At 35.6% G+C, this 26325-nt stretch overlaps 4 protein-coding genes across 4 annotated transcripts; 2 read left to right on the top strand and 2 right to left on the bottom strand.

Moving 5' to 3' along the window:
- Positions 1-553: 553 nt before the first annotated feature.
- LOC107782065 (uncharacterized) lies at positions 554-2920 on the top strand. The gene is made up of 2 exons (XM_016602927.2): positions 554-887; positions 1826-2920. Exons 1-2 carry the CDS (start codon positions 746-748, stop codon positions 2827-2829), a joined length of 1146 nt encoding a protein of 381 aa, XP_016458413.2. The 5' UTR covers positions 554-745; the 3' UTR covers positions 2830-2920.
- An 8-nt stretch (positions 2921-2928) lies between these two features.
- Positions 2929-13115, bottom strand: LOC107781895 (protein RBL). The gene is given in 7 exon segments (XM_016602744.2): positions 2929-3430; positions 8887-8994; positions 10121-10379; positions 10484-11401; positions 11403-11572; positions 12132-12230; positions 12850-13115. Coding segments are annotated over 7 exon segments (1578 nt in total). The 5' UTR covers positions 12869-13115; the 3' UTR covers positions 2929-3425.
- Positions 13116-20141: 7026 nt separating this feature from the next.
- LOC142173668 (uncharacterized) lies at positions 20142-20690 on the bottom strand. The gene has a single exon (XM_075239283.1). The coding sequence runs from the start codon at positions 20688-20690 to the stop codon at positions 20142-20144; it is 549 nt and encodes a 182-aa protein (XP_075095384.1).
- A 3992-nt stretch (positions 20691-24682) lies between these two features.
- LOC107781823 (uncharacterized) lies at positions 24683-25423 on the top strand. Its single transcript, XM_016602645.2, has one exon. It carries the CDS (start codon positions 24683-24685, stop codon positions 25421-25423), a length of 741 nt encoding a protein of 246 aa, XP_016458131.2.
- Positions 25424-26325: the final 902 nt, after the last annotated feature.

Genomic DNA, 26325 nt, shown 5'->3' with positions numbered 1-26325 from the left:
TATTATTTGTTCGGGTTAGGTATTGTTGCAAATGCTTGGGAATATCCTTTGGAGTTTATATCTCAATTTTAAAAGAATTTGGTGAAGATTCGAGGTGGTTTTGGTTGAAATTTCAGATTGAAACTCGAAAAAGAAGACATAAACAAATTGTATATATTTTGTATGTCGGGTGTAGAAACGACATACAAAATATATACAACTAATATAATTGTAAATAAATTTCTTTTGAGGCCACTGTTTATGTTTTGTCCATGTTTTAAAAAGTTTGCAAATATAACCCATGCAGTACACAATCGGAAGTATAAAAAAATTTAAGCTACCGCTTCCAGACAACTTTAGACCACTTCATAAAGTTTTTTATAGTTCGTTATAATTTGCAAAGACATTTAAAAAGGTGACAAAATATAAATAATGGCCTGAAATTCTTTGTCCTGGCCAGGGAAGTGTGTAGCACAAACAAAGAACTTTGTTGCTTTACCTTCTCCAATTGGACAAACCTCAAACGACCACAACCACAACATTGAAGTAATGAAATTGGAATAGTTTCATCCTTAAGGAAACAAACAAAACCAAAAGTTACAATTCTCAAAGTCTTTGATGTCCCATGCAATGCAAACACACACATATAAAATGGAAGATATTGTAATCCAAAAAACATTCATCAAAGCTCACAAAGTCTCAAATAATTGACAAAAGCAAAAACAAGAGAATTTAATAGAAATTTGCACTTCTTTTTTTGTGTTAAATGGCAATGAGACCAAGAGGTGATGGAGTTCGGCCTAATCGGCCGCCGCGAGTGGCAGTTCGACCAGTTTATGAAGATTTTAGGCCAGTTTATGAGCGGCATAAAGAGGAAGAGGCTGAAAAACTACTTATTTATCTTCCTGGTCTGTTCATTATTTCTATTCTGCTACAAAACTTATTTTTTTCTAATTATGTGAATTACTGAAACATATTTTGTTACGTTGATGATAGTCCATATACTTTGTTTGAAAATTGAAATTATAGGTAAGCTTGAAGAGATCGTTCAAACAGATAGGAGAAACATAGAAAACTAAAACGAATTCTGTTTCCTCAGAATTGTTACTTGATCTTAGCTAAAACTAAAAGGCCGATAAAGTAGCTACGGCTAAGAAAGGTATCTTTTGAGTAATAATGATAGTCTTTTGTGAGCTTAGCGAGCGACTCGCATTTTTAATGATCTTTACAACTTTTCGAATCATAGATGGAATAGGAGATAAAAAGAAATTTACATGCACGGTTTTATTTTTAAGAGTTAATATAAATAATTGAATAAAGGATTAAAGAAAATGAGTGATGGTCTAACATTTTACTTTGTAGAATATGTTTTAACATTGATATCTTTTTTGCCTTTCCTTTGATTAATCCCGGTTAATATTTGAAGAGTTTAGATTTGTAACTCAATCATAATTTTAAAAAATGACGTATGGCATACCAATAGATTGGTTGTTCCATGTATTTGGGTTTGAATACAAATATCTAAGAGGAAGCTATACAAAAGAGTGATCTCTTATAACTATTTTAAGTTTTTTATGAGCAAGACTAAGGGCCATATTCCTAAATGTCATTATCCTCGCGTGTAATTTTTTTTTGGGTTATTCTCCTCACACCAAGTTGATTTTGTAAAACGTGAAATTTCTATTACCATAGTTCATAGTGAACTACAGGATCACAAAAATTGCAAAACTCAGATTATGTATCTTGGTAGAACAGAAAGCATATAAACTTCACATTAACTTGAAACACTTTAATAATATGTATCAAGAATAGAACTTCAAATTGTCTTTGATTTATTTGGCTGCAGGTTTCATGAAGGAGAACATTAGAGTTAGTACAGAAGGAAAGAACACAGTGAGGGTACGTGGAGAACGATTTGTAGCAGGCAACAAATGGAATCGCTTTCAAGAAGATTTTCAAGCACCAGATGACTCTAACATGAGAGGTATCCATGCCAAATTTGAGAATGGAATCCTTACCATCACTATGCCTTGCAAAATGCCCAAGCAATTATCATACGAACCCACAAAACAAACTCCTCCAAAGGATACTACAGATTTTCCTCCCAAAACTGTTGAAACACCAAGAAAACCAACCCCTTTAAAACCCACAGCTCAATTACCAATGCCTCAAAATGTTGTCAAATATCATGATTCTACAGCAGGAAAGGAATTACAAAGAGATGAGAAGAAAGTCTTGGAAGATCAACTGGGGAGTACTGCTGAATCATCAAAGACTCAAAAGGATACTGATTTTCCTCCCAAAACAACTTATCCAACTATCGAAAACCCAAGAAAACCAACCCCTTTAAAACCCACAGCTCAGTTGCCAAAGCCTCAACGTGTAGACAAAGATCAAGATTCTAGAGGAATACAGGGAAAACAAGGAGATGAGAAGAAAATATTGGAAGGTCTAGTAGGGAGTATTGAGCCAAAGATTCAAAAGAGTAAAGAAGAAGACAAGTCGGATCAGAACAGAACACAATTGGTCAAAAGTGGCAAGGAAGTTGAAAAAAAGGAGAGCCATGAAGCAGGAGGAAAGAAGGTTGCTGAAAAGAGTAAAGAATTAATAGAGAAGTTCCAAGAAAAAGTTGTGCACAAAGAATCAAAAGACGGGCAAATTACAGGTAAAGTAGCTGCTGGTACCTCTTCTTATCTTGGTGGAGAATCCAGTATTGGCAATTTGAAGAAAAGTCTTGCGGAGCTAAATGAAGAGAGACAACTGCTTGTGAATGCTGGAGCGGCTGTGCTGGTGATTATGGCACTTGGGGCTTATCTTTATCACTCCATAGGGTCTGGGAGAGCTGAGTAAATAACAACACTTCAATTATGTAAAAATGTACAAATTTACTTGAATTGTGATACTTTTAATTTGTGCAAATAAAAGGAGATGGGGTTGAAAAGTGGATATGTGAAATGTAGAAATAAATAATTCTTTCAAGTCTAAGTTAATCATAATTTGTTAGAGTTACTGTAATATAAGCAAGCTTTGAATGGCTCTGGTACATGGGAGACACCCCCCCAACCCCAACATCGTCTAACCTTGCAGTCCAGATTCTCCTTACATGCTGAATATACAAGCATCGGTCAATCTCTATCCATGAAAGAAGGCAAAGTTCTTCAGACGCTGCCCCATCAACAGTGGATAAATCTAATGTAATGCTCTAATGTCAGTTCATGTTAACAGTTAGTCTTTCTAAGTGTCTGGATTGACTGCTACCACTCCGCTAAAAAATCTGTTTGTTGGTGCAAGTCTGGACAACTTCAAAGCAGCATCAAATGCGCTCTACAGCCCATTTATAGATGGAATCACTAGCTTGTTTACACTTAATTCACAGCTTACTGTTGTACAAATTAACCTGACCTCCAGTGAAGCAATCTCTTAATCTGCTTCGACTCGATCAGATATTAACCTGCAAATGTCAAGATATGCAGTAAAATTATTAGAAAGCATAATGAAAAAGGTTTCACAATAATAGGGAATGATTCTAGATCATAACTTATTCTTGGATATGAGGTAATGTCAGCATAAGGCAAAGAGAAAATGAATAAGAAACAGGACGTACGTAAACAGCTTTCACGTCCTAGTCCTACAAAATATCCTAATCCTACAACTTTCCTTCATGACTTTCACACCTTAATAATCCCAGTCCCCACTCCCCTTCTCTATATTTAGGATGGCAATGATATCCAAAAGGTTACCACAGTTGCGAAGTATGGCAGAGTGTTTTGTGGCATTTAGGATAGAAACTAGTAGGGAACAAGGTAGTGAGGTGGTCAAAGCTACTGTGGGATAAAAACTTGTTAAAGTTGGTGGTTAAAGCTACTATAGCAGAAAGTCTCTTAAAGTTGAAATTTATAATTACTGTCAAAACCAAGGTTAAATAGTTTAAGCACAAGAAAATAGACTCAAAGTAAAATTAGCAGAAAGCAAAAGAATAAAACTCTCGCATACTACATACGTATTGACATCATAATTTGTCAAACAAAAGCAATAGCAACTTTTAATTTGTCAACCAAGCCCAATTACAAGGTTAGGCTTGCCAAACCATGTCTTGGCTGATGAATATGATATAATCTACTCTTAAGCTCAGCTTTTACAGTAGATAATCGACCTACCATCTGGAAGTGAACCAAAACTAACGAGTACTTGTTTCTAAAATACCCACAACTCTCTCTCTCTCTCTCTCTCTCTCTCTCTCTCTCTCTCTCTCTCTCTCTCTCTCTCTCTCTCTCTCTCTCTCTCTCTCTCTCTCTCTCTATATATATATATATATATATATATATATATATATAATCTACTACATTTTGGAGTAATTCACTTTGCATTTGGCAAAAAAAGTCCCTCTCGGCTTCTCTTTCGAAAATAATCTCAGATGCTCCAAAATTGTCAATATGATAATATATTTGGTTAGTGAAGTCTATATCTGACTTAACTTACAATGTTGGGTTTTGAGCATACAGACAACTTATGGATGGCTCATTTATCTTTATCATATCATTCTAAGGACATGTACTGAACTATCTTTTTGAGAAAAGAAATCTAAGGTAGAAAACTTAAAGTTTCACAAAATAGAGCCACCAAACAGCTCCCTAGTATGTATTTCTGTTTAGCAGATGAAGCCAAAAGTCAAAGTACTAAATACACTTTCCTCCGAAGCTTGAGCTTTGAATATGTGGCTAGTTTTCACCTCACAGAAAAGCCAAGCTTATTACATATTATGTCATATGCATAAGATCTGGTCTTATCACGCTGTCAGTCACCACACAATAATTGACAGAGACTATTTATTCCAAATTATGCACAAAGTTGGAACAGATCTAGAAGAGGATGTAATGTTTCGGAGAACGGACAAGATCAATGAAATGCTCATTTTACGCAAAACAGGCTGCCTTTGACTGCATTATGTGCCAGGAAGCACCTTAACTATGGAAAATCTGAAGAAGAAAATTAGAAGCTGAGTAGTTGGTTCTCCATGTGCAAAAATGAGGAGGAAACAGTTAATCTACCTCCTTTTACATCGTGACATGGCCAGAGAGGTATGAAATATGCTTTTACCTCTGTTCAATGCAAGTAGGTGATGCTAAGAACAATTATACTGACATGTTCAACGTGGAAAAGTCATTCTACTCAGAACTAGGAATTCTAGAAATGACCCCATTATGTATAGCATGGCCAACATTGGAAGCAGAAATAGGAGGTGCATTGGAGGGAAGGCCATTTCCACATTAAAGCTGAAACAACATTGTCTAGGAAAACGTCTTTGTGGTGCAGCCAAATTAATGTACTATACCTAGATGATTATCTAGATTTATTGACCTAACTAGACATTAAATTTGTAAATATTATGAAGCATCAAGGGCGCTGCATTCAACAGTGAATACAATACTTTTGCCAACAAAGAAATAATATATCTGATCATATCACTTGTCACTTAATAATCTCTGCATAGGGGACTGACAGTTCATATTTATCAATTTTCTCAAGGTTGATAATATACTTTCTTATACTCTTTCCATCCCCTTTTTTCTCCTTCTCACTCCATTTTGTACGACACTTTTTCCTATTTGGTCTATCCCAAAAAGACCAAAACCTTTTTATATTTGAAACTCTTTAGTACTAACATTTTCATTTACCATGATAACATGCTCTTATAGGGAATAACATGGCCACATGCCATGTTATAAACCACTAAATACTAAGGGGATCTTTGGTATGTGATATACACTTTTTGACAAGGAGGTACATTATATAGATTTAGTTTGTGTCAAAAGTTTTCTCTGTTTTATCTTAAACTCCATGTCTAACAAAACACCGTCATATAAAATGAAATGAAGAGAGCAGTTTCTACATTAATCAAAACCACATCTACTTAATACCGAAATTAATCTGTTACCTCTTTTGTAAATTGAGATCAATAATATTTGTTTATTAGAATTTTGTTTCCTTGAAATATTAATGTCAATCTAATCATTTTGAACACCCATAACTAATTTCCTTAATTTAGTTAACCAAATCAGATATCTGTAATTTATTTTTAGGAAACCAATTTATTATTACTTACTCCAAACATTAATTTGTTTCCTCATTTTGTACGTAAGATTGATTCATAGACATATCTCAACATTAGCAGTTACTTAATAATTAAGATTATTTTTCCTTATTACAGTCAATACCAATCTAATTACTTGATCTACTTATCCATTAATATTAGATACCTGTAATTCACCTTTTTTGCTTCACACGCACACACGCGAATTATTTTTACTTACGAATTCATAATTCTCTAAGAAATGTATCTTTTATAGGTAGAAACATATTCTTTGATAACCGCTTTTACAGGTAAAATATCTATGACGGAAATTAACCTTTTTACTCACAGTTATTTTGTTTCCCTATTTTATACCATAAGATTGACTACTATTAGATTTTTCTGCAAAACTTACTTTTTACAGGTAAAACTCCATTACTCTACCAATTTACTATTAGAATTTCACTTCCATATCGATCTAATTAGCTTGTTTCTTTGTTACATACTTGTAATTCATACTAATCCCTTATCTTAGTGAACAAATTGATTTCAGTAAGTTCAAGCTTAATTATTAAGAAACTAAATCATTTCATGAACCTTGGGATTATTTTGTTTCCTTATTTTAGAGAAATGTTTATTCCTATTCTAATTGCATGATTGCATCTTCTTGCCCTGTCTACAATTAAACAAGACAATGAATTTTAAATAAATAGGTTTAATTTTTTACTGAGGCATACTTGATTGACATGAAGTAAAAAAAATTCAACAAAAAAAGCATCCTAAGCAGTTCCAAAGCATGGTCACCAGTTAGTTTGTTCTTAAAAAATACAGAATGTCACTACTTCTTTTACATTAATAGCTATAAATGTGCATATAGCAACTATAAGGTTTGAAATCTCAAATTTAACATTGGATGATAAATTTCTGGCAATGTTAATGTCACTCGAAGTTACATGTTTTTACTTCCAAGCATTTAAACAACAAAACCAAATTATATGTACCTTATAATAAAGTCAACTTTTATTTTAAAATTTTAATCATAGTTAGTAAACCACATAATAACTTGTTTGTGACAAAAGGAAATGAGCTGGACAACAAGTAAAATGTGAAAAAGAAACCAAGAATTGAGTGTTAGCTCACCGGTAGAGCTGCTAAAAGTTTCGATTTCTCACCAGACCCATCATTTTCCCTACCCCCTTCCCCCCCCCCCCCCACACACACAAAAAAAAAACTCCTCAAAAATGAACAAAAAACAGATTGCTAAAATCGAATTACACCAAAAAATTGTGGAGATTAAATTGAACATTTTATTGTTGGTTTTAAGGAGAAAGGATACTTAATACTAATGCATAAAAGATAGTTGCTTAAATTCTGGCTTTTAGTGCATTTTCTATTCTTTTTTCCTGGTTAAAGCATAATATGGATCCTATTTTAAAATAACATTTACTTTTTTGTTTACTGTATTAACATGAATAGTGCATTGCTACATGACTACGTCAATGTCTCTAATAAAGAATGGTTAAAGAATTTTTAAAAAAAAAACAATTAGTAACGTTGCAAGAATTGATAGATTTAGGAGTTTCATAAAACTTTCAATGCCAAAAAAGTGAGAATACCAGAAAACTAAAATGGATGTTATATCAAAATTTCGAAAATTTTAACGTAATCAATTCTTGAGCATCTATGAAATGATAGAATAACCAAAGAAGCTCAAAACAACATGCGTAAGCCAGTACTTAAGGAGACCCTTTAACAGTAACCCAAGAAACAATACTTCTACCTTCTTTTTTGAAGAATTAACCCAAATAGCCGCCCACCCAACCACATAGCCGGTTGAGGTATAATATATGCATAATTTATGTATTATGTGCATAAGTATGTAAAATCAATGTATAATCTATGTATATGGCTAGAAAAAGTAAACAATGAATATCGCCGGCTATTTGTGTAAGGATCCCTTCTTCTTTTGAACAGGAGAAACAATACTTATACCTTGCAACACATTGCAATTGAGAAAAGGGTCGTCTCAGTTTTTTTACATTTTTGTTTTTGAGATATTTGTCAGTTGACTTCGAATTTTAAGGAGGGCTTAATATAGGGTTCTACGCTACATATTTCTCAAAGCAATGAAGTAGAGAAAACGAAAAATAAAAGATTGACAGAGTAGAATTGGATTAGTCTCTCCTTCACCCAACATCCCTTATGCATATTTTCGCTAAAATTCAGTCCTTTAGAGAAAAATAAGTGCCCAAAGTCAAACTCCTAATTAATAGCCCAACTAAGCTTCAAATCCGACTATTAGCCAGCTATATATCATGACAGCATGCAGAAAGAACAGAATATAAAGAAGTTTAAGGAATCTGTATTTAAGAGTTGAGCGGCAACTCAAGAGATATCTAAAAGGGAAAATACCAAAGACAGACAATTTTAAGTAGTTTCAGTTCTATATGCATATGCATGAAAATCAACTCTAACTAACATCACCAACACATAAACTTTTTTCTCTTCGCATGAGAGGGAGAGAGAGTTACATGGGGAGGGGGAAGGTCCCAGATCAGCAAATGAAGTTGCACCAAGAACTAACTAAAAACTATATCCATTAGAACTCGAGTTTATAGTAACATCTCAAGGAATGCTCATTGTCATTCCTGAATTAAAGGTGGTACTCTAATGGCCATAAATAAAAGTTTTGAGTGATGTCTCAAGCATTAAAACAGGAAAGGTTACCACAGGAGGCCTTTTAACAACAAAAAAGGAACAAAAAGTTTAAGATGTTCTGGATAGGAACTCATTAATTTCCAGCTGATTACAGGTATTCTTTCAGTTTTGATGTTTACCAGATGGTTTTGTCTTTTGCGAGGGTTTCTTAACCTTCTCAGCTTGCAACTCCAATACCTTCTCCGAAGGCTTTCGTTTCCTTTTCAAGCATGTTGTGCCTGTGTCCTCTGCAGCAGAATTATCAATGGCTGTATTAACTTATAAGAAAGTAAAAAAGATTAACTATAAGTTATCTACTATCAAGATTCATACATATGTGTAACTAAATTTCACATTCTCTTTCCATTGCAAGGTCAAATTAAGTTTTCCCAGATAAAGATACCTATTAGCACATTACGAAAGAAAAAATCCAAGGATTCCTAGCAGAACTACTGAGCAAATTGAACTCTTAACAGTTCTGCTTCAGTGTAGATGGTGACTTCCCTACATCTTCAGAGACCAAGCTGTGTTTTACAATTGATCTATAAGAGCAACTTCACTTGTTCAAATGGCATGATACAATTTCATAGCCTATTTTACAGGTTCTTAAGACAGAAGGTAGGAAGGGTCCATCAACAATGGGAAATCTGAGGCCTGACAACTATAAAGAATACATATTTGCTAATAAGAAGCCAAATCTTTGTTCGTTCTAAGTAAAGAGTTCCCATCATAACTTAACAGCAGAGGTCATTCATGAACAAAGAATAAAAATCACGTTTGCTGCATATATTTTCTATTAAAACAGATATCTTCTGTTCCCCCTCCAGTGGAATATGTGCTATATTTGAGTTAAATTTGTTATTTGTGTAATATTTGAGGACAGCGTCTTTCACGCACTACAAACACGCATAATAAAACATATAGACAAGTCGAATAGGGAAGATAAAACACAAAATGGTGATATGTTGAAAACTAAAAGACAAATACACTCAAAAAACAAACAAAACCTAAGATAACAAAGACAGAACAAAGGCAACTTTCAAGCCAATATAGACCTTTGAGTCATCTAATAGCAATATTAATTTCACTATCCAAGAAAAGTTCTTGAGATTGGGCATTCTCAAAAAAAATCTTGAGATTGGGATCTAGGCATAGTTGATTGGTATCCAAGAAAAAGTCCTGACACAAATTCTGCAAATATTGAAACATAAGCGTTAAACTTAGAGCTGGTAACCTTAGGAGGCTGTCATTTAGGACTGTCAACTGGGCAGTGGATATAGATTTTATCAACATTTTCTTTCACGTAACGTTCTTGAATCACAGGATTCATAATAGTTTGATTTATTTAAGGTATAATAAAAAATGTCTTGCCACCTTCAAAAGGACTGGACTCGTGATTCACTTGCCCATTTTGTCCAGCCTCTTCTGAAAGAGGGGATCCAGATTGGTTGCTCTCTCCTAGCTTTGAGGTACTACCAACACACTTGTCCTGCTGCTCTGGAGCATCAGGAATTGGATCAGCAGGCAAGAAGCAAATTTCATCTTGTGACATATCTGAATCACTGAAAGTTGAATCTTTCTCCACGCCAACAATATCAATATCTTCGTCCTCATTAGCATCTGACTCTTTAACCTGCAGCAGCATGTTCATATCAAAAAACAGAAAAAGAAAAGAATGAAGGACGCATTATCTATACTTCTTTCCTTTTCAAGAAGTTCAACAAGTAATACCCTCACCTTCTCAATTTCCGGATTGAGATCAAATTCATCTTCCCTCTCAACATACTCCTCGTTTTCTTCAAGTTCTTTGAAATCAGGAGCAAAAGCACTCCAATTCTCGGTGTAGTCTTTTGCCCAAATATAAACTACCCCAGCTAGCGAAACAGAGACAACAATAGGATGGACAGGATGCCAAGCTAGATCTATTATCGCTTCCTTTGGTCCTTCAAGAATTTTCACAAGATGACCGGCCCGATCCCAGATGTAGATCTTGTGCTCTCCTTTGTTGGCAGAACCACCAACAACCCACTCGCCATCACCACTAAAACATGGAGCCTTCCAGTGCACTCTGGTGACAGAATCCTGAAACTCCCGAAACAGCGCTAAACATTGCGCTCCAACAGCTTTCAGCTTCTCTACCCCTTCAAGCTCATTCAGGTCATTGGTTGCTTCATCTAGACCCGTAACTGCATTTTTTATGGGAAGAAGGTTCTCGTATATTCTTATTGTGCGATCATTTGAATTTGTTAAGAGATACTGTCCATTTCTGCTAAACACAATGTTCTTTATAACAGCGCTGCCTGGAACAAGAACTATACCACGAACTTGAACATTTTTATGGTCAATTATAAGTATTTCCCCTTTGGAGTTCCCCACATAAACCAGATCTCCATACTTATTAAAGCAAGCTGCAGTAGGAGAAAATGGGGCAGATCCATCTGAAGATTTATTTTTTGAAGTAGGAGCAAGTCCATTTCCTCCTTCAGTCGGCGAGACAGGGAGAACAGTCATGTTTCCTGTGTCCAAGTCAACAATCATGGGAGCAGATGAAAGGGGGCACACCAAGCAAATAGATGGAGTAGAGGACCCAGGATGTAGGCGAGCTTGTAAAGGGGTTTGCTGTAGAGTGGTCCGAGTTATCTTCTCTCCTTTGACCCACATCCCACAGCGTCAAGGACTTATCAGCAGCAGAGACAAGTATGCGGTGACCATACTTTGACCAACAAACACTTGTAATTGAGGCAACACACTCTTCGTCCTTGAATTCTTTTGCAATGCCTCTGGTCTCAAAATCCCAGATAAGGCAACTTCCATCAAAGCATCCAGCTGTAAAATTCAATGCATTTTAGGTTTCACAAACCAAGCATATCTTTCCTAAAAGTTATTAATCTAAAGCGACAACCAAAATCTTAAGCTTTTTAGCACCAACAAGATATCAACTGGTTTCAAGATATCAATTGATTATATTAATCTAATTAAACATGATGATTCAAAAAATAAAAAACAAGAATGGAAGCAAAAGAGCTACATGAACTACCGAATTATAGGAAATAATATTGAGATAGATCCACTGGACAAATGATTGGTTAAAGCGAAACTTTTTGACCAAAGGAAGCGTCAAATTTTGGCCTTTCATGACGCCCAAGAAAGCTGCATTACAATTATATAAAATTTATCTCTTAAAAAGTTTTTACATACCACTCTGCCTATGAATATTCTAACCCTGACCAAGCAAACACGATTCATAATAATGACAGAAAAAAAAAAAAAAATCAGCAAAACCAGTGTCAAAAGAAGAACCAAAACCTGCATAGTTCATGTTAGTTGTGTCAAAAGCACAATCAAAGGGGAAAACAAGTTCAGTTAAGAGTTATTCACATTATACCTGCAAGAAGGGTACCACGACGATTGAAGGCTATGCATTTCATGATCCCATTCTCCAAGTACTCTTCTATAACTTCAGGGAAATCTCCCTGCAATGGATCTTTATCCCAGAAAAGAACCCAAAAGAACAAAAGCAAATAGTAAGCATGCGATCAGAATTAAACACATAGCAAAAAGAAAAAAATTTAAACAGAAGAAAAGACTTCAAATTTATCCCTATGTATGTGCACCTATATTCATTCTTATCAAAATTTAACAAAAAGAAACCTAAAAAGAACAAGAGAAGAAACGAAAGCAGTATTTTTTTCATGGAATAAAATTAGTATAGAAGCTAAAATTGCTGAAGCTGCCCTTAGATGCTAAAGGGGTGTTTCTTCTTCTTTTTTTTCAAAGGCGGAAATTTAGCTTTTTGGTTAGCATAAACGAAACTAAAAAAACAACAACAACAACAACAATAACAGAAATTGGAGCACTGTGCAAATACAAAAGGTTAGAATACAGAAGCTGCGCCAAACATTATTGGGTTTCTTTTTTATCCTTTTTAAGATAAAAATTCACCTTTTTGTCATAATAAAATTTCAATCAAAAAGGCATGTATCTGTGCACCTGCATACATTCTTATCAGTACTTTCATGACGAAAAAATCCCAAAATATACGAAAATTTCAAAAAACAGAAATAAAAAAATAAGAATCTTTGTAGATGGGGTCTCAAGATTACCAATTATAGGGGCATTCATGGTGCAAAACAGAAGCTAAAAATGCTGAAGATGCGATTAATGTTGATGGGTTTCTTTAATTGCGGAGAAAAATTCAGCCTTTTGGCTAAAAGGGTTTATGTAACAAGTGTTGGTACACTGAGCTTCTGAAGTTGTACGCCACGGGAGAACAGAGCAACTGAGGGAGGTGAGCAGGTGGCAGGAGAGCTGAGGAGGAAGAGAGGGAAGAGAGAAAATACAAAGTACTTCTGAAGTGTGACTCTCAAAACTATGAGTAAGGGTTTTTAAACACCTTATTTATTGTCTTTTTTCTTTTCCTTTTTACTTTGGGATAATTTCATGAGTACTAAAGTAAATAATCATAATATCTTAAAGAAAATTTCGTTTAACAAGAAGACTGAATTTAGAAAATCTTAATATCCAATAGGAACATGTAAAAAAGAAAAATGTAGCATATTCTAAATTTGCACTGTATGCTTCATATATTAAAAGCGCACATTCTTTTATAGTTGCTCTAACATAAGTTCAATTTTCTAGTTTATCAAAAACAGAAATTCAGTATATGCCATAAGTTTAAAAAAAAAATTCGAATTATAATTTCAAATTTCAAATTTTCTCTCAATTATAGTCTAATACTATTAAGGAAACATCTAATTTGGAATAAAATAGCAACAATATTCTACTAATGCTTCCTTATCAAAATTAAATACACTATGAAATGTATACATTCGTTATATAAACATATGCTCAGTGGTTGCTCTTTCTTCATATCTTAGAGAATACAATAGGAAATATTATAATGAGAAGAATAAAACTGGGACTTATGTAAATGATATATCTTTAATGTTTTATCTTTAAAGAGATTGTTTATTAAAGTGACAACAGCCTAAAATAGATTATCAAAACAGTAGCTATGTGATATCTTCTTGTACAATCATCATATTTTTTCTTGATTCTAAAATTTATTGATATTTAACATAAAATTTAATGGGATAAAAATCACATAGGCAATTAGATTGATTTTTTTTCCTTTTATTTTGTTATAACTTCATATTTGTTAATTCTTTATATGTTCTTATTTGTTAAAGTATAAAATTATGATAACGAAATACTTCGTCAATTATTCACGATAAATATCTTAAAAGGTATAACTAAATCATAAGGAGAAAGTATTAAAAGACTAATAATTTATGGGTACTACTGTGGGTAAAGTGAATAAAGTTGGATAATAGTTTGTATGGTTGTTTAGGAATATATGTAAAATTTAAAGAACTTCTAATTTTTGATACCCAAATTTATTTTATGAGATAACAAATTTGCTATTCGAATGAAATTGACATGATATACATTCACTATAACAACATTTTTATATAACATACATTCACTATAAAGACCAAGTTTTCTCTAAACCAATTTTTTATGTTATGTTAAAATATATGTCATCTATAACAATATTTCACTATAGCATCAAAAAAATATCGGAACAAACGCGACGGTTATAGAGATGTTTGACTGTATTTGACTTTTATTAGTTTGAAATTGACACACATTTAACTTTTCCTTGTTCACATTAAATTCCTTAATTTCATTTTCGATGTATTAATGAACCACTTGCAATTAATATCCAATATTAGGGTTTAAATTGAAAAGATCATATACTTTAGTTACCATTTTGACAAAATTTATTCTCTTAGACAAAAAAGATAAAAGAATTTTGCAGTATCCATTGATATACGTTAGGGGTAAACAATTGACGATATTAGTTTGATGGCTTTTTAACATTGAGAGAAATGATCGGGAGGTGCTCCAAAATTTGGAAAAATTTAGAGAGACGACTTCACTTTTCACCAATTTTAAATAGTATTCACTAGTAAAGTTTAATTTTGATTCACTTTTCATCCTAAATCTATCCAATCTATCTTGACCTCAGTAAATTGAAGTTGGTTAGATCAATTGGATTATGGTATCTCAATCATTTTAATTTTTTTCAAATTTGATTAATCCTACATTTTCTATATCCTTAACTTTTACAACTTTATTATTTGATTATAAAAAAAACTCATAAGCACATAAAAATTGTATAAACCAAATTTGGAAATAACAATGTAACTTATCCCAGTTACCTTGACGGAGAAACCGAGCCATTGATGATAGTCTACACTTTTAGCAGAAAGAAACTTGTTACACAGTTCTCGAGAATATAAAGAGACTTCTGTTTATCACGTCGTTATATTCGACGGTAATCTCAACGACATTCACAACTTGACAAGGCCTTGAGCTTGAACGGGTCTTGGAATCGAACTCTTGAATTCACCAACAAATCTCAAACCTAAGAATCAATTCCAATGTAGTTCTTAAAAATGGTTAAATCACGCTAAATCTTTGTTGCCTCTTTATTTGTCATGATATTATGTAAAAGTAGAAGGGTCGGAAGGAGTTACTCTACTTTCGATGTGGGAAAACAAAGTCAATTTCTCATAGGACTCCACTTTCTTTTATTCTAGCGCTCAAGTAATTATTACGTTAATCTATTTTTATAGGAAACAACTAAAGTAATATGATTTCTTTCATGAGTTAATAAATGAGTCAAATTAAAGTACTATTTGGTGGAAAATGATATTAAATTAAATTATAAAAATAAGCCTTATTAAAAATGCTTATGACGTCTTAGATATATATTAGTAGGCGTTTGGACATGAATTCCAAAATATTTTTTCAAATTTGAAATTTCACTAAAACTTAAATTGAAAATAAAGTTGTGTTTGGTTATAATTCTTGCAACATATTTGGATGTCTTTTTTTTCAAAATCATGAATCATGATTTATACCCACAATTTATAAAAAAAATATCAAAACCACCCTAATTTGATCATCTTGCTTGAAACAAACAATCAAATATGCTATTGTTTAACTGTTATCATATTCTGCTTTACTGCAACACACAAAAAATGCAAAATTAATATCACACGCTCTAATTCTACTGACACACAGAAAAGGTGCAAAAGCATACATAGCCATATATTTCTCATAACCATATAATCAAACTTCTAGTAGGCTGAGTTCAAGAATCAACTAGGACTTGTGGGAAAGACAGCCGCACACTTTGGTGAGAAGAGAACCTATTGCTTGCGTTTTGTGTTTCTGACTTTATGCAAGGGAAAGTGGGTAGTTGATGGTTACCTAGCTTAATAGCTGATGGGGTCTTTTTAAATAGGGTAAATTTGTAAAACTAAAAAATAGCAATCTTCCAATATTGAAAAACTGGTGACAAGTTTTTTAAATTTGAAAATTGTCACGACCCCAAATTCCCTCCGTAGGATATCGTGATTGCACCTAATCTCTAAAACTAGGTAAGCCTAACAATGCGGAATAATAATAAATATCTGAAATAAATAAACTACAATTCAAATAATTTCAACTCTTAAAATTTGGTAGAAATAAATCACAAGCTTCTAAGAATTTGCTTCTCAATGTCTCATATATTAAGGTCTAAATAAAATATAAGGAAGCAACATAAAATGATAGAAGGGGACTCCGGAGTCTGCGGACGCTGGCAGATATACCTCGAAGTCTCCGTGCGCAAGTAACTCACTGACGTCTAGGCTGGTAAAATGTACCTGGATCTGCACAAAAAGATGTGCAGAAGCGTAGTATGAGTACACTACAGCGGTACCCAGTAAGTGTCAAGCCTAACCTCGGTAGAGTAGTGACGAGGTCAGGTGAGGCCCTACTGGAATATAATAATGGCATGGTAAAATGTTTAACAATATAGTAAAATCAAATGACAATGAAAATGAATCAAATAGTATGTCACATTTAATGACACCAAATAATTGCAAATAATATCTCGTGGAATCAAAAGAAAATTTCTTTCAACTTTATAAAAATCACAACAATTAATCGAAGGCAACTATGGCCATAAATCAATATCAACAAGGGCACTACCGAGGTACCGCCTCGTAGTCCCAAATTATAAATAATTTCACAATATCTCATTTCCTTATATCACCGCGGGAGCCTTCACGATTTATTTAAAGAAAATATTTTTCCCGAAATAGCATCCCGTATTTTAGCCACCCTTATCACACCACATGACTTCTAGTAGTCACCCCTACTAGCCACGCGTATCAAGCCACTCTTATCTCACCGTATGCATTTCAATACCCAGACCTTATACCACCGCATGCGTATTAATATCACAATATATCACAATTTGCACCTCAAGTGCCCAATATTTCAATTTTTCACAATAAATCAACAACAATATTTTTCAATAATAAAGAGCTCACGGCTCATGCCAGAATAATCCAACAATAATAATTTTTCTACAATAAAGAGCTCACGGCTCCATCAGAATGAATATCAAAAAATCGTACGAAAATATTCAAGAATAAATAATTCGGGAAGATAATATTTCAAATTTTTAATACGTTGCTTCAATATCAAATTTAAAAATGTCAAATACTTCATATTAATAATTTTTAATTTAAAAAAAAACAACCTTCAAATAATGCACAGTATAAAAGAAACCAAGTTTTAATTAAACAGGTAAATCAATTAGCAGAAAAAGGTCAAACAAATTTAAAATATATATATCTCAGATCAATGATGAAGAATATAACAAGATAAAATAATTTAATAAATGCGCAACACTGATTTACACAATTTAAAAATATAATCTTTCACATATAGCCCGTGTACACACTCATCACCTCGTGTACATGACTTTCAACACATTTCAATAATCACATTAATATCAAATCTAAGGGAAATTTCCCCCACACAAGGTTAGACAAGTCACTTACCTCGACTTGCTCCAATTTAACCAAGTATTATGCTTTTTCCTCGATTTTCTGACTCCGATCGACTCGTATCTAGTTATAATTAATTCGATACACTCAACAAAAATTATAGAATTAATTCTATAGGAAAATACTATATTTTTCAATAAAAATTCGAAATTAACTCAAAAATGGCATGTCTCGGAATCCGGCGAAAGTTACGAAATATGAACGCCCATTCAACAACGAGTCTAACCATACCAAAATGACTAAATTCCAATAACGATTCGACCCTCAAATCCACAAATCTATCCAAGAGGGTTTTCAAAAATTTTCAACTTAAATCACTAATTAAATGTTAAAAACAGTGATGGATTCGGGTAATCTAACCAAGATTAGGTTAAGAACACTTATCCCATTGTTTTTTCTTGAAGATATATCAAAAATCGCCTCTGCTCAAGCTCCAAGTTATTAAAAATGGCGAATGGGACGAAACCCCCCTGATTTTATAACTTACAGATCTGTCCAGGGTGACCTCGATCATGGGGTCTGATCCTGGACCTCGATCATAGGAGTACGATCATGGGGAGTCCGATTAAGGGGAGTCCGATCATGGTCCTTGATCATGGACCTCGGTCATGGCCTTCGATCATAGCTTCGATCATGGCCCTCGACCCTGGGGCTCGATCACAGCCATCAATCCTGGCTATCGATCATGGCTTCGATCTTTATGGCCTTCGATCACTGGCCTTGGTCATAGCCCTCGATCCTGGGCCTTTGATCAGTGGCCTTCGATCACTGGCCTTGGTCATAGCCCTCGATCCTGGGCATTCGATCACTGGCCTTCGATCACTGGCCTTCGAGCCTCGGCTTGATTTCTGGGGGCTCGATTGCACAGCAGAAGAAAATTTGCAGCAGCTTTTGCAACAGCTGTTTAAGTCCCATTTTTGATCCATTAACCATCTGAAACTCACCCGAGGCCCTCGGGACTTCAACCAAATATACCAACAAGTCCTAAAACATCATACGAACTTATTTGAAATCTCAAATTACATAAAATAACGCTAAAACCATGAATTATGCTCCAATTCAAGCTTAATGAAACTTAAAATTTTAACTTCTACATTCGATGTCTAAACCTATCAAATCAAGTCCGACTGACCTCAAATTTTGCACACAAGTCATAAATGACATAACGGAGCTGTGAAAATTTTCAGAACTGGATTCTAACCAGTACCTCAGCTGACAGAATGAACAATGCTGGAGATAGGGGATCCCCTTGTTTCACACCCCTTGTCGACTTAAAGAACCCTGAGGACTGCCCATTCACCAATACTGAATACTAATACTGAATACCAGTTATTTGACATCAAGTTCCACACCATGTTGATGAAGTGTTCAGAAAATCCCATCTTCCTTAGCACATGCAATAAGTACTTCCATGAGACCCTATCATAGGCCTTAGCCATATCAAGCTTGATCACCACATTAGCTGGCTTTCCCCTTAACCTTATGTCAGTGACAATTTCTTGAGTCAATAAGATGTTCTCAAATATACTCATACCCTTTACAAATCCGGATTGATTAGGAGCTATTAGATATGGCAAAAAAATCTTCAATCTGTCATGTAACACCCTAGACAAAACCTTGTTAATGAAGTTGCTCAAACTAATAGGTCTTAAGTGAGAGAAGGTCTCAATTCTAGGTTTCTTGGGCAGTAACACTAGATTGGTGTGAGTGATAGATTTAGGCAATACAGCTCCTCCATAGAAGTGTAGCACCATGTTGTGTATATCAGCACCAATAACATCCCAGCATGTTTGATAAAACAAGCCAGTGAATCCATCAGGGCCACTAGCACTCTCCCCACTAAGCTCAAAAATTGCTGCCCTTACTTCTTCAATTGTTGGCAATCTGCTAAGTTCCAAATTATGATCCATAGTGACCATTGAAGATACATTATTAAGCAAGGGAAATTCAGAAGCGTGATCTTCATTTGTGAACTGTTTTTGATAGAAGTCCACTGCAGTTGTAGCCAATTGCTCCTCGTCTTCAATCCATACCCCACTGCCACTTTTGATCCTCTTCAATTGCAATTTCTTTCTTTTGACATTGACATGGTTGTGAAAGAAACTTGTATTCCTATTTCCTTCAGCAAACCAAGTCATCCCAGTTTTTTGCTTCCAATACTGCTCCTCAATATTCAAGTATTTCTTCAATTCAGATTGAGCCTTTTGAAGCACAATCCTATTCTCAGTTGTAGGCTCTTCTTCAAACAACATCTCCTTCACCCTAACAATGTCCTCCAAAATAGCCAATTGCTTGAAGATATCACCAAATGTTTCCCTATTCCATTTTGAGAGTGCTGCCTTCACCCTCTTGATATTCTGCTTGAACATCAAAAACGGATCCCCTATGAAATCAGCTTCCCAATTCTGCCTCACCACATCCATAAATGTAGCATGCTTTGTCCAAAAGTTCAAGAATCTGAAAGGCTTGACAAAATTGGTTGTCTACACCCCACATGTCATTAGCAATGGTGCATGATCTGATCCAGTTCTGATTAGATGCTCAACTTCAATAGTTGGCAACATGTTTTGAAATGACAAATTCACAAAGATCCTATCCAATCTCTTGAATATACACTCAGCATTAGATCTCCCATTCCACCATGTGAATGGACTTCCTTTGTACCCTTGCTCAAACAAACCACAAAAGTTTACACAAAATACAAAATCCTTATATTTAGGAGGGTGTACTGGAAGTCCCCCTATTTTCTCATCTTCGTGCAATATCACATTGAAATCCCCTCCTACCAACCATGGTAATTCCATATCACTTGCTAAATAACACAAGTGATCCCACAAATCCAACCTCTCCATTACTGAACATTTTGCATAAACAAATGTCATCATCATGTGCTGCCCCAGGTCATGGTGAAACACTCTCACAGTCACATGTTGCTCACTATCCTCCACTAATTCCCATTCCACCACTGCATCGAAGAACAACCATATTTGCCCATTAATATTTGTATAAGCAGTCTCCATATTCAACCTCATTTTATATCTATCAATGAGTCCCTTCTTTTGAAAAGGCTCCATCAATGCAACTACAAAAAAATTATGCTCCCTATTCATATTGATCACCCTAGGAAAGGCTTGTTGTGTATTCACAAACCTTATATTCCATGTTAATGTTTTGATCATCATCTAGATAGAGAAGCTGCCCTTCTGGGCATTATTCTTGAAGGTTGTGGTGGATCTTTACTCTGATTCTTCTTAGTTTTTTTACCTCCTTTAGCACTAGTTGTGGGTGATAAATCCCCTTCCCTAGCCACTTGTTTGAAGTTTTTGGCAGTTGATTCATCATCTCCTACATCCTCCATTGGATTTTGTCTCAATAAGTCTTCATCAATTGGTGTCACATTGTGTGTAATTAAATCATGTAAATGTTGTAGAGGAGTCTTAGTTAGAACATTAAGATGTAGTTGCATGGTTTGATCAGTGCCAGATTCCATAGGCACTTCCTCTATTTCCCCGGATGCTCTTGGAATAATTGCCCGCTCATCAGCATGTTTATACTCCTTGAATTGTAGCTCATGGACATACGCCGGAACACCATCTACATAGGCCAAAATCTCTCCAGTGGCTCTAAGGTTGGGGTTTACTGTAGCTGCCTCATCAGGTGAACCTGGCTTTAAGCCTGGCATCGCCTGCCTAATGTCTGGGGAGCCTGGCGTCACCAGCCTATCACCAGGTGAGCCTGGCTTTAGGCCTGGTGTCGCCAGTCTATCGCCCGGTGAGCCTGGATTTAGGTCTGGCGTCGCCAGCCTATCGCCAGGTGAGCTTGGATTGTTGTCCTTCTTCACCTTGTCTTCTATTGTCTTTGTTTTGCCCAGCTGATCATTCTTAACCTCAACTGCATCGCTCCATAAAACCTTTGTAGAGTTTACCTCATCAAGATCCTCCATCTGCCCAGTATCTTTAAAAGTTTGAGATGGAATCGCATGACAAGGTTGGTTTGTGGTCACATTGAGTTTTTTTAGCTCCTCTTTGCTAGTCCCAAACCTTCTATGAACCCCGTCGATTGTGGACTGGATCCCAGGAGGAGTAGGACCATCTTTAGAACTGAAGACTGGTTTTTCCCCCACCAAAACCAGTTGGTTGTTCTCGTTTATATCACTTTGTTTCTCCTCTAATACTGCAAATTTATTCCTTGTTTGAACCTTGTTTGTCTGATCTTCTTCGACCTCCATCAGTGGAAAGTTATTGTGCACCTGCTGTACACCAGCATTCACTAGCACGATTGCATTGCCAGTTTTCCCTTGTACCTGGGTTTTGTTATTTTTGTTGGTTCCCCAATTATCCCGAACTTCCTTCCACTATGCACCTACGTTCCCGACTACTTTTCCACTCGTGAGAATCATTAAAGGGGTAATGTGATTTTTGGTTTTTCCTTGTTCATCAGCAGCAGAATTCCAGTTGTTCAACCCAGCAAGATCATTCCTTTTCTTGCTGCTTCGATTCTCAATAAGCTCAGGGTGCAAACGCCAACATTCAATTTCATCATGTCCTTGTAGTTTACACTCCTTACAATATTTTGGTAGCATGTCATACTGACTTCTCACCCATTCTATTCAAACACCATCAGAAGCTTCATCATCAATATCCAATCGCACCTTTTTAGGTAGTTCGACCAACAAATCGACAAGAACTTTTACTCTGGCGCAACTCGGCCTAGTTTTGTTTGTAGTTGCCGCGTCAAGACACACTGGCCTTCCCACAGCTGTAGCCAAAGAAAACAGAGTTTCCTTTACAAAAATGGTAGGCAGCAGTCCAGGAAAAGAAATCCACGCTATCACCATCGGAGTTTCTTCACCCGCCTTAAATTTTGCATCGTAGATAAGAGTACGCAATTGGTATTCGTACCCTTCTTTGGCTTTGATGTAGTACATACTCTTCGATGTGAAATCGAGGAAATCTTGCCATAGAGTAAATCTAATTAACACATGACGATCTCTAAGGAATCCGATATTACACTCACCTTTGATACCACATTGAGTTGGAATTATTCAACGAAGCTCGTGAATCTCCGGAGAACCATATGAAAGCTTGCCAACGACGGCATATTGAAGACCTTCAATCATGTCCATTCTCTCTACTTCTGCCTATGTGAATTTAACCACTGGTTGGCCATTTAAATACACTGCTCGTCATAATGGAATGGGTTGAATTGAAGCTGCAGCAGTAGCCATCGCTGGAGGATTTAAAGAATTTGGTTTCAAAATCTTAGAGTAATCTAGAGGGCCTGGGTTGGAGTTAGTTGTTTTATGTTGTTGTGCAAAGCTGGGGGAGGGTAGACTAGTCGAAAAATCCGGCTGGTCGCCGGCCATTGTGGCCATTGAAGCCTAAAGCTCCAGCTTTGTCCGCGATGAACAGTGACGAAGTCACTGTTCACGGTACTGTTTGGCACTGCTCACTGCTACAGTGACGGCGGAAATTTTTTAGGTCTTGAGTTGGAGAAGCTCTACACACCGTGTTCACTTTATAATCTCAGGTTTTAGTCGTCTATCGCACTCTAATTTACTGTACTTTAATTGAGTTTGAGCCTTAATCGCTAGTGTTTTGCACTAATTATATGTTTAATACATTGTAGGAGTGATTTCTAGCTATGTAGATGTTATGAGATGAATTCACGCTATTTTGGAGCTTTGAAGTTTGAGTAAAACCCAAGGATTAAGTTGGAATCGAGTTCGGGGATCAACGGACACTAGTGCATTCAAAAAGAGAAATGAAGAATCGAGCCGGACGTCACCCAGGTGCGCGACCGCGCACTGGGCGCACATAGGAGGCAGAACACTACGCAGAGTGTGCGGCCTAATGCGTGAGCACCATCCCAGGTGCGCGGCCACACACGTCCTGTCCGGGAAAAGTCCTACTTCGTAAAGGAGAAGGTGTGTTTGTTTAGGACCGACCCTACTTGGTATATATACATGGAAAAATGGTATTTTGGGGACTTTTGACATATCTAAGACCTAAGGAGGCTAAGAAGAAGTGGTAGAAGCAAGAGCCCAAGGATTTCATGATTCAATCCTCACTCAAGACAAGGGTTTGGATCTTTTATGCTTTCCTTTAACTTAAACTTATTTGTGATGAATTACTCCATATCTATGGAGTAGTTCTCTTTAAGGATTGATAGATTTGGTGTATTGGGAATTGTTTGTGGATATTAACTCTAGTTTTTATATATTGAATCGTTTTGGATATTTTAATTGTTGCATCTATTTTCACATGTTCATGTAATTGAAAGAGGCATAACTTGTGATGTTTTTGTATTATCTTGTTGGTTAAATTCATTGATTCTTCTTAGTAATATAAAGAGGCTAGTTGAATTATTGTTTAGACTTAGTTAGGAGGATAATCGAAAGCGGTTCTCCTAAAGACCAATCCATTACGAATTCTTGCATATCTTCACCGAGCTTAACTTAGTTCTTATTATGAGGTTGAGACTTAATCAAGAGAGGGGTTTCTACTGAACGTTTTAACCAATAATAGAGTGAATTCGAGAGACTCACTTGAACCTTAGAAGTAAATCGACTAGAGTTAAATCCCAGACAAGTGTCTTGCACCTATCCAATCAACCCCTAATTTCTCCCATTGATATCTTCATTTCTCTGATGCAATTGTCATTCGTCAATAGTTTAAACTCTTAGTTAAATTTTAGTTTGAATCACACAAATCTCAATTGTTGATCATCTTGGATAACAATCAAGCTATAAACTACAAAAATACTGTTTAACTGCAATCCCTGTGGATATAATATTTTATTATACTATATTCGACTAGCGAGCATATTTAATTCTGTGTTTTGCGCTCGTCAAACTCTTCCTGCTAATACTGAGAGAAATTCAAAAGAGACAATAAACGCAGTGTCTTTGAGGAGTGGGCACCTATTGGAGGATTCCAGGGTAAAACAAAAGGATGGGTTGATTGAAGGACTTGTAGAGATTGTGGAGGAACAGAAAAATAGCAACTTTCAAGAAGGTGAAGTGATGGTAGATAATGGTCTGAGGAAGAAAGGGAAGACTAGAGCTCAAAAGAAGAAGAAATATGAGAATTCAATGAATGAGGAGACTGAGGAAAGCAAATACATGTCTTCTCTACCTTTCCCTCAGAAGCAGAGAAGAGAGAATCTAGACAAACAATTTAGGCATTTTCTAGACGTGCTCAAGCAGGTGCATGTTAATCTACCATTCACAGAAGTGCTTTCACAGATGCCGGCAAATGCTAAGTTCCTGAAGAAGATATTTTCCAACAAGCAAAAAGTGGAAGAGACATTGGTTGTCAAGCTCACAGAGCATTGCAATGCTATTTTGCAAAATAAGCTCCCTCAAAAGTGTGAAGATCCAAAGAGTTTTACTATACCTTGCTCTTTAGGAAGTACTAAGTCTGAAAAATCTTTGTGTGATATGTGTGCTTCTATTAATCTTATGCCTTTGTCTATTTTCAGGAAATTGGAGGAAGATATTGGAGAAATCAGGTCAATACCTGTGTCTTTACAGCTGGCAGATCGGACTACAATCATCCCTGAAGGAATAGTGGAAGATGTACTAGTTCAGGTGGATAAATTTGTGTTCTCTGTGGACTTCATCGTGGTGAATATGGAAGAGAATAGGGAGATCCCTCTTACTCTAGGGAGACCCTGTTTGACTACTAGCAGAGTGATTTTGGACACTCAAGAAAGGCAGCTCATGCTCATAGTGGGGGAAGAAAGGGTGGTCTTCAAGATATAAAGAGCACTGGGGGCCTTAAAAGAATGAGCTGGAGAGAATAAGCATGATAAGTGTAGGGTGTACTCAAAAAAGGCAGAGAAAAAACTCTCAGCATGGATGTGTGCACTGGTTCGGCACGTGCAAAGTAGATATCGACTTCGATTCAGACCCAGACCAGATGATTCAGGAAAGTTCCTTTACCTCTTACTTTTTATTTGTGTGTCATGGGGACATGCCACAATTTAAAGTGTGGGGTAGGGATGTAAATATGTACATGTGTGTTTGTTTTCTTTTGTTTTATTTGGATTTTTTTTTACTTTTCCCGACGATGGATTTCCTCGACCATCTTCTTGAGGGATAAAAGTCGAAGAAAAAAATATTTTATTTTTCTTAGGTAGTGTAACAATTCTCCCTTGATTTTTCTTTGTACCGCGGTTCTTTTTCAAGGGTTTTGCTTGAACCGAGTATAGTTGATGCGCCCCTTTTCTATCGAAAGCGGGTTTCGACATGTGACAACTCTTTTAAGTGGGTATTAAAAGAGAAGAGTCATCACCTAATGATTTTAAAGTGCGTTAAGGCACCTGTTTACAAATAACTCTATTCAATTTGTCTATGTTACCAAAGATCGGGTAAGGGCTCAAATTACCTCGTGTTACGCACTCTTCGAGCTCGGTCCACAACTGTGGGTCCCGGGCAAAGTTTATGCTACATGGGACTATCGGATTATAATTGTCCTATGTGATCATATAAGTAAGGGAAGACAAGGAATTTAAAGGTTCTACTAAAATATAAACAAGTGTAAAGAAGATCCCACATGAATTAAACTATATAAATAATCAACACAAGTCTTTGGAGGTTACAGGATATAATTTAATTATTCTAAGTTCAAGAGACGAAGTTGTCACGACCCAAAATCCCACCAC

This window comes from Nicotiana tabacum, chromosome 19, assembly GCF_000715075.1.
Source record: "Nicotiana tabacum cultivar K326 chromosome 19, ASM71507v2, whole genome shotgun sequence".
Lineage (NCBI taxonomy): Eukaryota > Viridiplantae > Streptophyta > Magnoliopsida > Solanales > Solanaceae > Nicotiana > Nicotiana tabacum.
Note: the sequence above shows the minus strand (reverse complement) of the source record. Positions and strands in the feature narration are given on the sequence as shown.